The 14,461-nt window shown below is 35.4% G+C and overlaps 1 protein-coding gene across 2 annotated transcripts in view; it reads right to left on the bottom strand.

The window, feature by feature from the left end:
* The window catches only part of LOC150095364 (syntaxin-7-like), a 275,749-nt gene that overhangs the window by 161,509 nt on the left and 99,779 nt on the right, over positions 1-14,461 (bottom strand). For both annotated transcript variants that reach the window (XR_016550052.1, XM_090410144.1), the window contains exon 7: positions 9,139-9,194. Coding sequence is in view for 1 of the 2 variants with exons in the window: in XM_090410144.1 (XP_090266270.1) it covers positions 9,139-9,194 (56 nt within the window). In the remaining variant the exon portion in view is untranslated. The remainder of the gene's footprint in view (positions 1-9,138; positions 9,195-14,461) is intronic.

Raw genomic sequence — 14,461 nt, 5'->3', positions numbered from 1 at the left:
GACAATCAAGTTCCGTTTAAGTTTTTGGCAGAAATGGAAAACATTGATCGAAATGCCTCATGGTTCTTAAAAGTGCAAGGAGAAACATATGACACGTTAGCCTTTTATTAAGATTTACGAAGAGAATAAACAAACCATTGTTCAGTCATTTCGATAACTTGATAAGGAATGTCGAACAGCCAAATTACCCCCCCCCCATATTATTCATATTGTATTATAATGCTTTATACTGAAATCCAATTTGTGTGAATTTTGTGAATAAAACTAACAGAAATAGCATTTAAAACATGTTAATGCACTATTGCATACAGGTGCTGTAAACACATAAGCAATTGTGTGTGATTAACTGGTGAGGAGGTTAAATCCAACTTATGTAAAATTTGAATCATGTAAAGTTTAAGGAACATCCTCTTACAGGGACTGTCTGTATCCGTGTTTATAAATTAAAAAAATGCTTGGTTATTAGAATGGTTGAACACAATTTTTCAATTTGCTAATTTAGAGTTCATAAGAGAATTAATTACATCAGTTATGATGTCCTGGAAAACTGATATCTAGTCGTTTCCCAGAGACTCGACATTCACTAACTTTCTTTTTCCAATTGTAATTGATTAAGCTGAAAGAGATGCATAAATTTTCAGTCAACAATTATCTTTCACACTATCTTCCCAGTGGAATATCTGATAATCCTTTTCAACTCTCCCAACAAACAACCTTGATTTTTTTTTTTTAATCAATTCTACTAAATAAGGTGACATCTACCAAATGGTGTAGATGTCAGCTCTCCTCTTTATAGTCAGAACATAACCTTGCCAAGGTTTCCTTTCTACAGACCTTCAAGTGTCATCCACTAGAAGGGGGTTGGCAACCATGTCATGGAATTTTTCTTTCTTTTGCTGCTCCAGAACATTTATGGTAATTCAAGCCAGTCCAATCCTTAATGTCTTCAAACCACATTCTCCTGGGTCTACCTCTCCCTCTTTTTCCATCCAGTTTTCCTTCTAATATTAATTTCTGAATGCCTTCTTAGTTAGATTATTTAAGTTTTCATTCTTTGATTATTTTCATCAATGTTCTTTTCATTTTTGCTTTCTTCAAAACATCTTCATTTTCTCTGTCCATGATATTTTCAACATTCTTCTGATAGTCCATATTTCGAAAGCTTCTAATTTTTTCTCTGCTTCTTTATTTAGATTCCATGTTTCACTCTTGCAGAGAAGACTTGACCAGATATAGCATTTTATTAATATTTTTATTGTGTCTATGTTAATGTCTCTGAATGTTAGAACAGTTTTCATATCAATAAAAGCTTTTCTTGCTATCTCTATTCTTCTTTTTATTTCTTTAAGGGAATTTCCTCTCTGTAAACATTTGTCCCAAATATATAAAAGACTGAACCTGTTCAATTTTCTTTTTGTTAACAGTTATGTTTAATTTCTTATTATTTATTGGTTCTTTTGATATAATCATGCACTTTGTTTTCTTTAGGTTAATAATTAATCCCATGTCTAAGCCTCTGTTGTAAATTTCTGTGATCTACTAAGTTTTGAGCATCATCTTCAGATTCAGCTATAAGGACTGTGTCATCTGCATACCTGAAGTTGTTGATTTTACAGACCATCCATCATTAACTTAAGTTTTCCACAATTTTCTCTACATTCCCCAATGTCCACCTTGAACTTACCAGTCAGGATATTTTTATAAAATTTCTTCTTTTTACAGAATACTTCTTTAATTTCTTAAGTCCAACATGGAGTTTCTGTTTTTCTCTATCTTTAGACAACTTCTCCTAATTCATTGCAGCTAAAATTATGGAGACAACTAATGTGATAGAGTAACAACTTTAAGTTAAAATAAAAAATAATTACTCATTATTTTGACCTTCATATTAAAGTCATCAGGAGAACAGAGAGAGAGAGAGAAAAACACGTGCTGCATCGACAATTGCTACTACAGTATGCTATAGCATTGCTACTTTGATCAACTGTTGACCCTAGCTTTACCTTTGGATATGGGACATATAAAATTAAAAATAAAAATTAATTACACATACAAAAAATAATTACAAAAAAATGTAAATATCTTAAAGGTTAATTCTTTGCAGTTGAATGTCTTGCTTGAAGAGCACTAGAACACAGGAATTCCGAACTGCTGAGTATCTACTGTTCTACTCTTATGGTTTGTTTGACTTAAATGGCTTGTTGTCCTTTGCCACTTGAACCATCCATATTCCAGAGATTCTTAGGGTCATCATTCTTGTTGAGATTTGGATGATTAGCATCTCACAGGTTTCTTTAGTTTCATTCATACCAGGTTTTGATGCACTGTATCTGATTTTGATAGCCAGGTTTCACTAATGCCAACAATCTTAGGCCATGTCGTATTCAATGAAGCAAAGAACTCAACTTCTTTGTTTCTGATGCTCCTGGCATTTATGTATAGACGTGTCGTCATTTTCTGGGCTTTATGTTTTCCTGCCAATTCTTTGTTTTGTTGTTACCAATGCACAATTTCCTGCATTTCCTTTTGTTCTATTCTCATGATAATACCTGCATAATGCAACTGGAAAAACCTTTCAAATGGAAAGGACCTGTTTGATTCACGTTGTGACAAGCGGAATCATTATGAGGACTTTTTTTAATTGAAGGTGAGTTACTTAATTTCATACAGGAGTAGCAGGTTTTTCCCTTCCAGATACTCTGGTTTTTCATCTTGCATACAGACAAATCAGCCAAAAAAAATACAATTGCCAAACAAAAATACTATTGTCGGCAGTAGCTAGCATTGTGTATAGCTGGCAGATTAAGTAGTGGAAACAATGAGTTCTATGCACTCTCCCTCAATGAGTGCTTGGACTTTCTAGAGATGTGATGTAATAGTGATTTTTTTTTATTTTATTTCCCATTATTGCCTTTGTTCTGTTTCTATTACAATTTCTTTTGTTCTATTTCTGACAATTTCCTTTGTCATGCTATTTGTGATTTCTGTTTCATGAAAATGAAGTGCAGGGGTCAGTATTTTTATTCTAAATTCACTATAAGGAACTTTGTGATATAGTAAATGAATGAATGAACCTAACCTAACTTTGCTCTCTGGTTCCTAGGGGTCACTATAGTAAGTAATCACCTAATGCACATGCAGCTGAGTCAATACAAAATACAATTTGGTTGGTTAAATTAAAAATCAACTCATTTCATTTGCTGAGCAGTTTTTTTACCCAGAAACTCAGGTTTTTTTGTCACCCCAGAACAGGCAAACCGGCCTCATGAACACATGTAGATTACATTGAGGAATACTTAAGACTGTCCCTTCAGCCATATGTCTGATTCATATGCCGGTCCCAAGCCCAGATACAAACGGGGGGGGGGGGGTGCTGTGTGTTATGATTCATCGAGTCATTTCCGACTCCTGGTGACTCCACGAACATACACTCTCCATTCCAATCTGTCTCTTCCCATGTCTTTCAGAACCTCCAAGCGCACTCCTGTTGCTTCTTTAACTCCATTCATCCACCTAATTCTTGGTCTTCTCCTGCTTCCATCAACTTTAGCAAGCATCATCAACCCCAGACTGTCATTTGCTCGCATAATACGTCCGAAGTATGACAATTTTTGCTTGATGATCATAGCTTCAAAGGAGTAATCTGGCTTTATTCTGTCTATCACTGATTTATTGGTTTGCTTTGCAGTCCATGGTATTCTTAGTAAGCATTTCCAAACCCATAATTCAAATGCATCTATCTTCCTTCTTTCACTCTTTCTCAGGGTGCAACTTTCACATCCATACAGCACCACAGGGAATACCACTGCTTTCACGATTCTGATTTTTGTTGTGAAGCTAATATCTTCAAAGACCTTGCTTAAATTTGTCATTGCTTTTTTTCCAAGTAATAATCTTCTTCTAACTTCTTTGGTAGAATAACCATCTTTATCAATTCGGGATCCTAGGAACACAAAATTGTTAACTGCTTCCATTTTCTCTCCATATACTTCAAAATCATTAAGTTCACATGTTGCCATAACTTTTGTCTTTTTGAGCTTAAGTTTAAGACCATATTTAGCACTTTCTACTTTAACTTTCATAATAAGTTCCTTCAAATCTTCTTTGAATTCTGCTAGCAAGGTGGTATCATCTGCATACCTCAAATTATGAATATTTTTTCCACCAAATTTTAATTCCAACTGAAGACTCCTCCAGCCCTGCCATTCTTAAAACGTATTCACTGTACAAGTTAAACAGGTATGGAGATAAAATACATCCTTGTAGCACCCCTTTACCTATTGTGAAATACTCAGTTTCTCCAAGGTCTGTTCGGACAGTAGCTTCTTGTTCATAATAAAGATTCCTCAGAAGGATAATGAAATGCTCTGGGACTCCCATTGTTCTTTACACATTCCACAGTTTCACATGATCTACAAAGTCAAAAAACCTTGCTATAGTCAAGGAAACAAAAGGTAGACATTCTTGTGATATTCTTGTGCTCTTTCTATTATCCATCTCACATTGGCGATTTGATCTCTTGTTCCTCTGCCTTTTCGAAATCCTTCCTGTTCATCTGGCATTTCTCTCTTCATGAATGGTTCCAGTCTTTTCTGAATGATCTTAAGTAAGACTTTACTTGCATGAGAAATCAATGCTATAGTTTTGTCATTTTTGCACTCTCTTGCATTGCCTTCCTTCAATAAAGGTATATAAACTGATTTTTTCCATTCCCTAGGCCATGTAGTCGTGATCTGAATTCGCTGACATAGAGCTGTTAAAATTTTAACTGCCTCTTCTCCCAGGACTTTGAGCAGCTCAATGGGTATTTCATCTCCTCCTGGTACTTTCTTACTGGATAGCTGTTGCAGTGCTCACCTCACTTCACTCTCCAGTGGTACTGGCTCCTGTGTATAATTTTGCTCTTCAAATTTCTCAGTAATTTTGAAGTCCTTTCTGTATACTCTTTCCATCATTCTTTGCTGTCTGCAGCTTCTATAAGATATCCTTTGTGATTACTTTTCAATATTGTCACCTTTGCACTGAACTTTCCTATCAGTTCTCTGATCTTTTTTGAAAAGATCTCGTTTTTCCTTTTTTTGTTTTGGTTTTCTATTTGTTGGCATTCCTGGTTAAAGTATAAGGTTCCATCATATTGTTATAAGGTTCCGTAATAAGGTCCATTATAAGGTTCCGTTATATTGTTCCATTGTATAAGGCTTTGATTAGGCCACACAGACTATTGTGCCCAGATTTGGTCACCGGGTTTTCAGAAGGATGAAGAGATGTTGGAAAGGGTCCAAAGGCGAATGACTAATGTAGTTTCTGACCTCTGGAATGTTGAGTATGAGGAAAGATTGAGAAGATGTAATTTGCAGAGTCTGGTGGAGAGAAGGAAGAGGGGAGATATGATAGAGACCTACAAGTTGGTAAAGAGTTGTTATAAGATCAATGGTGGAGAATAATAAATTTAGTTTAATCCTTTATCCAAGTGTGAGCAAACAAAGTTTGCGCCTGAAAGTATCTTCAGGACTGGGGTAAGGTGGTACAACACCAAGGCACTCCTTGCAAAGGTGGAGCAAGCTACCAACACTCCTATCTCAGTATCTCCCATAATGCAAAACACATCTCCTTGTGGATGTCTAATGTTATGCATTAAGGGAAGGGCCACAACCCAGACTAGTTTCGACCTTTATTGAGGTCTCTTCAGTGGAAGCCAGGCCCAAGTGGAGATACCAGGCAGAAGCATCAGCAGATCATCTCTACCTATAGGAGTTGCCAATTGGTGTGCCATCCATACTCTAACCAAGTGAAAAATAAACTTTCAACAATGGTGGAGAAGTTCTACAGAGAATAGTGGGAGATCAGGGGAGAACCAGAGGTCATCCCTGGAAACTGTATAAAGAAGGTATGAGTAGGGGAGTGAGAGGCAGGTTTTTTTCGTGCAGAGTTTTGAATGATTGGAATGTCTTGCCTGAGATTGTGGTATCTGCAAGGAGTTTGAGTGTGTTTAAGACACGGTATGATGAGATGTGTGATAAAAGGACCTCCCGGATGAGTCTTTGACTCCACGAGGTCTTGCGTAATAATAATAATAAGTATTTTTCCTTGTCTGTTCTGGCTTGTCATTGAAACTCTGTATTCAAATGCTGTACTTCCTGCAAATTTCCTGTGGCCTTCATTTTCCTCCTTTACTGAGCAGTTTTGATGGCATCTTCTAACAGCCATTTGGACTTCTTCTTACAAACTGTTGGAATATTCTTCTTTGTTTCTGTTTTAATTGTATCTTTAATCTCTTCCCATAGTTCATCTGGTTCTCTCTCACACAAATTGAGTGTGTTGAATCTGTTCTGTATGCTAATATTGTATCCAGCCGGTATGTTTCCAAGATCATGTCTGATAGACATTTGTGTTGTTTTCAGTTTCCGTAGTTTCACATGTATCGTAGCCACTAATAACTCATGGTCTGTTCCACAGTCTGCACCTGGAAAAGTCTTGACAGATGACTGAATTGCACTTCTCCATCTTCTTTGTCCAAGTATATAGTCAATTTGATTTCTGTGTTGTCCATCAGGTGATACCCATGTGTCCAATCTTCTTTTGTGTTGTTTAAAGCAGTGTTAGCAACAAACAAAGAATTTTCTGCACAAAACTCAACTAGTCTCTTCCCTGCATTGTTACGAATACCTAAACCAAAATGACCTGTTATTCCTTGTTCCTCAGTCTCCCCATTTTTGCATTCCAATCTCCAATAACTAGCCATAAATCTCGCTTTGGTGCTGCATCTTCTTGTAACTTGCCATAAAATTCTTCAATGTCTTCTTCTGATGCCTCTTTATGCATTTGATGCATAAACCTTTCAGGTTTATGCACCAAAAAATCAGATTAGGTGCATAAACCTGAATGATGGTCATATTCATTGGATGTCCACTCACGCTGAGAGAAATGATTCTGTCACTCACTGGATTATAACCCAATACATACCTAGCCATCTTTTTCCTGAGTAAGAAAGATACTCCATTTTTTCGACTTGTCTCATATCCTAAGTAATACACCATACAGTCCCCTGACTGAAAATGGCCCATTCCTGTCCATCTAAGTTCACTTATTCCCAATATATCCAGCTTCTTGCGTTCCATTTCCATCTTTATTATTTCCAGCTTACCTTGGTTCATACTTCTAACATTCCAAGTTCCAATTCTGTGTTTTTTTGTGAAACAGGGAGCCTCCCTTTTCCAACCAGCAACATCCGTAACCAAACTTTCTTCCAGGTTTGACCTGGACACATAAAAACTAGTTCTACTTGTGGAAGCCCTCTGTTCTTCCTCAGTTGCATGTTGGATGCCTTCAGGCCTGGGGGTCTTACCATCCAGCACCATATCGTACTTTCTCATTTTTGGCATGTTCATGGAATGTTCTTGTTAAGGTACAGAGGTGGTTTGTCATTGTCTTCCTCTGGAAACTGTACCTCCCCGTAAAAGGAGCTCACAGCTGTTGAACCATCATATAAAATAAAAAATTTGCTGAGCATTAAAGTGAATATCTAGTAATGTGGCAGATCATGGGAGAATATGAATTGAAGGGTAAAAAAAAAATTCTGAAGTTCTAGACAGTTCTCTGCATTCCTATGGAGGTCTTCTCCCAGTTATCTAACTTTAATGTAGTAAAAAGTCCTGAATACAAAAAAAAAAAAAAAAAAAAAATCCTTGCTGGCCTAGATAGCTAATGAACCTACCAAAAAGCTGTAGGGCATGGATATTTGTGATTGTCTTTTTATTATATGATTACCACTCACAAAAGGCTGTAAATCTATACTTACATTAGTACCATGGGTGGAATGAGGATTTTTTTTCCTATTTTTATTAATTTTTTTGTGTTTTTTATTCATTTTTACCTGGTCCAGAAACCTTGCTCTAGAAACCAAACACAAAACTTCTTTCAAGCTACTTCAGGCCTCCAATAATAAGTAGGTGATGGATGATGAAATTCATCAGTCACCTGAAGATACATAAATATCCATGCCTATAGTAGGATTTGAACCCATAGTCTGTTGGTTGGAGAACAGATAGGTACGATAACCAATAAGCAAATCAGGTCAGCAAGTGGTAGATGGTGGCGGATTTTTATATATCTGGTCCACAGACGAAAGGCCACAAGACCTGTATAGCACACTAGTGCCATGTGTGAGCAGGAGGAAGATAAGAAAGGAGGAGTCTGTTCACATTTTGCTTGAACAGCTTAAGAGTGTAATCTTTTAATTACAATCTTAACAAAATTAATCACCAAAATTTAACAAAAATAAATCACCAAAACACATAAAAAATTTAACTGATTGGTTTTGTAAGTAACAAGGACACCAAAACATTTCTTTTTCACTACTATAAAAAAGCACTATCAAACATTTTTTTTTGTTTAAATGAAATTTTAAAATAATAATATAATCAATACAAAAATTTGTTTTCGTATGATTTTTTTGCTTGGTTACAAAATAAGTTATACTTAATAATGAATTATGTTCTTATATTTTTACTCTTTGCTCAAGCAAGACCACATGAAGTAGCATCAAGAAAGGCTACTTGTATATGGAGGCAAATGACATATCAATTTGTCCTAGTATCCCATAAGGCACAGTACACTTCTTTTGGATGCATATGTTACTGTGCATTGTGGGAAGAGTTTACTACCCAGATGAAGTTCAACTTTTTTGAGGTGTCATCAGTAGAAGCTAGATCTATGGACATAACGATAGCTAAATCAATGGGTAGAAGTTAATGTTTCCATATATAAGTAAGAAAATGGAATACCACCATACCAAAATAATTTCTCTGGATGATCAACAGTTACAACTAGAGATGAAAGATGATTTGTAACCAAACAAAAAAAAAAAAAAAAAAAATTCCTCCCAATTGATTACAAAGTCATACTTAATAGGAAATGATATTCCTGTTTTTACCTATTACACCAGCACACACATGAAAGTAACATCGAGATTTGATATGAAGTCATCTGTATTCATACACAAGTATCCTATCAATGTTACTTCAAAGTGCTCATGCTTAGATAAAGGATAAAATCAAACATAATTTCTTGTTAACTATAAGTTACATTTTTTTCATTTTAAAAATGTTGTATAAATTTATTTATTTGCTTTGTTTTTACCTTGCTAAATCAATTAGATTGCTTCCAGGTGTGGATGAATCATCTGCAAATGGATTCTGAGTAAAAAAGAAAATTCACAATTTAATATAACTTCACTTTATATATCCATTTCCACTATAAAATTAATACAACTATATTACATACATATAGTGAAAAGCAATTAAACAGAATATATTATATAGATTGAGAAAATATTATTTTATCTTTCTTACAGTAACAATTAATTACAGAAATAAGTCAAAATAAAATTGAAAAGTTCAAATAAAATATGGTTGTTAGATGCATATAACTCCTGCTTCTGGTTGAAGAGATTTTAATCAGATTTACTATTTCAGATTTTTAAATCTTATGTCATCTCAATTTTGGTTTCAAGTGTGCTATTTTTAGCAGCAAAATTAAGAAAAATGCTCAAAATGATATAAAATTCAGTTACAAATGATAACTCTATACAATACTGCTATATAACTTTAATGGCCATAGATTTAATTCCTATGATAATGAATGATTGTCATTATACAAATTTGTCATTACTGTCATTATACAAATCGACCATTTATTCCTGATGGTGCTGATTCAATAGCTTCACAAACTGTTAACTTAGATATAGTGTCTTGTAAAGACAGTGCATCACTGGTTTCTCACATTCTTCATCTAGGTTTTACTGCTTGGAAAGATACATGGAAATGGTAAGAGAAGAGACAGAATGCATGAAATCTGAGTTGATGAGTGTGCATGGCGAGATTAAGATGCTTGATATAGGGTTAGCTAATGCTATTAGATCAAACGTGAAAAATAATCAGGTGAGGAGAGTAGATGAGATGAGATAGTTTGAAAGACATAGATAATTGAAGTTACTAAAGTTTAACTGATGTGCAATGTTTGATGACTTAGAAAGATGAATAAGGAATGGGAAGTTCTTGAAAAGTCAGTTAAACTATGTTAATGTGACTAAATCGTGTTTTCCTGGAGCAAAAATTAGGGACATTAATGTTGCTATTAGTAAACAAGTTGGAAAAGTGAGTGTTGTGTTTGCAGGTACAAATGATCTGCAAGGAGCAAAAAAATAGAATGAGAAAGAGATATGAAAATATTAAAGAAAGCAGTAGAAAGGGGGGGGGGGATAGATTATAGTTGTATTGCCATGTTTTGATAAGAGTGATTTGAATGTGTAGGAGGAATGGTAACACAATTCATTGAAGTATTCAGTGAATTTGAGGGAAAATGAATTATATTTGAAGGATGGTGTTCATCTAAATAAATTAAGAATTCAATGCTTAGAGGAATAGTTGAAAAGTGTGGTTTAACATGCAGAAACAGGGAAATTTTTGTTTGTTCTGGTGGGTTCAGCTGTCTTAGACATATGTATACAAATGCTAAGAGCATCAGAAATAAGAACAAAGAATGTATATCTTTGATTAGTAAATCTCGGCCAGATATTATTTGTATCAGTGAAACTGGGTTGACAAAATATGATAAAAATTTTAAGGAAAAGAGTGTAAGGGCTATTATATTTAGAGAAGATATGGAGAACAATATGGGTGGCAGGGTGTTATTAATAATAGCAGAGGAGTTGCTACCAATTAAGTTTGAGGTCTGTCAGAAGGTGTTGATTCAAATCAGCACCTTCGGACATTTGAATCTATTTCAAATTCTTCTAACATTTGAATCAATTTGAACCTAAGGATGCAAGGGTAGATTTAGATGAAATGCATCAGATTAGTTCTATGAGTAAGGGTAAGGTAATCATTATGGGTGGCTTTATGGGGATACAGACTGGAATGAGATGTCACATAGTGGAAGTAAAATTAAATTTATACGGCTACTGAGAGAGAATTATTTGAGACAACATGCTTTTGAGGGAAATTGTGGATCAAGAATGCTGGATTTGATTTTAACATCTGAAAATTTTGTCCAATTGGAGAGAGTGATCATTTGATGTTATCTTGGCAGGCATTTAGTCATGTTGAATCCCCAGTTAAGAATGGATATTTGTGGAATTGCAATTCTGGTATTTTGTAAAGCTTAGAGGTCAACTTGGAGTAGTGCCATGGCATGATATACTGCAAAAAAAAAAAGCACGTCAGTGATGTATGGGAAATATTTAATGAGTATTTATTCGAAGGTAGCAACATCAGACTGCATCCCTAAGGCAAGAAGAATAAGAAAGGATGAAGTTAAATGAATAAATGATAATGCATGAGTTGCAAAACAAGCTATCATGGAGAGCATATAAGCTGAGATATGACCAAGTACATAAGAGTTGAAAGTCCAAGTAAGAGAGGTGACATGCATGGTACAGACAGCTAAATCACATTATGAGATGAAACAGGCTAATCATTCTAAGCAAAATAGCTTAGAATCTTAGCTAAATATGGCTAAGTTGGAAAGAGCTATAGTAAATAAAGATCATGTAGCAATCCTGCAGAATGATTTGAATAGGCTGTCATTATAGCCAAAGGATAAAGGTTTTTCTTTTAATGTGCCAAAATATAAAGTTATTCCCTCTGATTTGAAATAGCTTCGGTCTGTGCATTCTATTGATCGGTTTCGTGTCTGGAAGTTGATGAGACCATGGATCTGGGAATTATGGTTGATAGAGAACTTAAGTTGCACAAATTTGCAAAGCAGTTAAGAAGATCACTTGGATGCTCAAAACAATCTGACTAATGATGGCACAACATGACAAAATTTCATTCCGGCTGGGGCATCGCCTGGTTAAACAAGGCCCCTGTTGTTTTCGCCAGGGGCAAACAGCGAAAAGTCAGCTACTGGAACAAATCTGAAAACACACCCCAACTCAATATCACCAGAGTTAAAGATCGGTACTATCAACATAAGAAGCCTGAATGGCAAAGAAATGAAGCTAGTTGAGGAATTAGATAAGTACCAGATCGACATAATAGGGGTGACTGAAACAAAAAAGACAAAAAATGGCGAGATCTTTCTGAGCAATAAATACAAAATGTTATATTCAGGAAATGACAATCAACCAAAAGAAGGAGTAGCCATAGTATTCAACACAAAATACGAGGCCCATCTTCCTGAATGGCAGGCAGTGTCAAGTAGAGTGATTTGGGCAAATATCAGAATGGGGAACTGGAAAATGAGACTTATTTGTGCCTATGGTCCCACAGAAGGCTCTACTAAGATAGAAGTGGAGGAAATTTTTGAGACACTAGAGAAAGCTACTGAAACAATGAAAAAGGAAAAGTTGGTCCTTGTTGGGGATCTAAATAGCAGAGCAGGAAGTGATTGTCAGACATACAAAAATGTTTTGGGAAAATTTGGAGAAAAGAGCAAAACTAATAATAATGGCAAACACCTGTTGGATTTCTGTTCAGGACATGGACTGGTTATTACTAACACCATGTTCCAACATAAAAATGTGCACAAGTTCACATGGAGAGAAGAGGCATGGAATAAGAAAAGTCTCATTGACTATGTTATTGTTGATAGTGATGTTTTCTTCCTGGTGCAGGACACCAGAGTGTACAGAGGATTTGAAATTGGAAGTGATCACTATTTAGTCTTGAGCAGGAAAAAATTGAATTTCATATTGAAAAGAATAACATAAGAGAGCTTTAAAGCAAATAAAAGTTGAGCAGCTCTCAGATGTGAACTGTAGACTAAAAGACACACAAAGATTATTGAAGAAAAAATGAAAGAGTTTGAGAACAGGAACCAAACCTTGGAGATGCAGCAGCAAGCCTTGAAGAAAACCCTGATTGATTCAGCAAGAGAGGCATGTGGTGAGGTTGTCTGTAAGGATAGAAAAATCAGAACTCATTGGTGGACACAGGAAGTTAAAAAGGCAGTGAAGGAAAAGAAGAAAGCATATCAAAAGTTTCTGCCAAATAAGTCAGCTTGTGCTCTTAGAGAATACAGAAACAAATGTAAGAAATCTAAACACTGTGTAAAACTAGCTAAACAAAAGTCATGGGAGGACTTTGGAAAGAACATAGAAAATAAATATCAAGAAGGTGGCAAAATATTCTGGAGGTTTTGACTTAGGAATGGAGGAAAGAGGTGCTGTAAAAGGAGTTAGAGATGATAAAGGTGATATGAAAATGGGAGAAAAAGATATCCTTGAAGTATGGAGTAATTATTTCGAAAAATTGCTAAATGAAACAAGCAAAACAAGCAGTGATGACAGCACAGTGGTAAAAAACACTCAACAGGCATACAGTCAGGAATACATATCCATACTTGAAGTAGAAAAAGCCATCAAAGACTTGAAATGTGGAAAGCGCAGCAGGAGTAGATGATATTCGACCAGAAAAGCTGAAGTATGGTGGTATAAAAGTCTTACAGTGGCTGCACTGCATAGTTCAGTAGGCCTGGACAGAGGGACGAATTCCCGATGATTGGAGTATTGCTCTCATAGTACCCATATATAAAAAGGGAAATAAAACAATGTGAGAATTACAGAGGTATATCCCTACTGAGTGTTCCTGGTAAGATATATGCAAGTATACTTGAGAAACGGTTGAGAAGAATTGTGGAAGAAAAGCTTGGTGAAGAACAAGCTGGATTCAGGCCAAATAGAGGCTGTCAGGATCAGATCTTCACTTTACGACAAATAGTTGAGAAATCATGGGAATATAACAAAGATCTGTATTTAAGTTTTGTAGATCTGGAAAAGGCATATAACAAGGTGCCAAGAGAGAAGCTATTCAATACACTACAGTTATATGGTGTCAATGAGGCATTATATCAAGCAATACTTAGTCTGTATTTGAGTTGTAAGTCAGCAGTTAGAATTGAAGGAAGTACAGGAAGATGGTTTAATGTTAAATCTGGTGTGAGGCAAGGATGTACATTATCCCCTCTGTTATTCATTATCTATATGGATCACATTATGAAGGAAAGTGGTATTAAACATGTCAGCTCTTTGCTTTATGCGGACGATGTTATACTTCTAAATAAATCCGCTACAAATCTGCAAGATTCTCCGATTAAATTGAATAACTGTTGTAATAGATATGGTATGAAGGTCAGCAATAAAAAGACAATGAAAATAGGCAGAATCGTTGAAAATGTCAACTGGGTTGTGCATGGAGAACCTGTGGAACAAGTAAAACATTTCGCCTACTTAGGCATGATTTTTAGTGAAGATGGTAAATTAAATATGGAAATAGACAACAGAATCAATAAAGCTGGTATGGTAGGAAGTCAGTTGAATAAATTCATATGGAATAAGAGAGAAATTAGTCAGAACACTAAATTAGCTGTATACAAGACAGTGTTCAAACCAGTTTTAAATTATGGATCTGAGAGCTAGGTCAGAAGTAAAACACTTGACCAAAGACTAGAAAATGCAGAC

Source organism: Typopeltis vanoorti, chromosome 20, assembly GCF_054136105.1.
Source record: "Typopeltis vanoorti isolate ZY-2024b chromosome 20, IOZ_Tvanoo_1.0, whole genome shotgun sequence".
NCBI lineage: Eukaryota > Metazoa > Arthropoda > Arachnida > Uropygi > Thelyphonidae > Typopeltis > Typopeltis vanoorti.
This window is presented reverse-complemented; position numbering and strand designations above follow the sequence as displayed.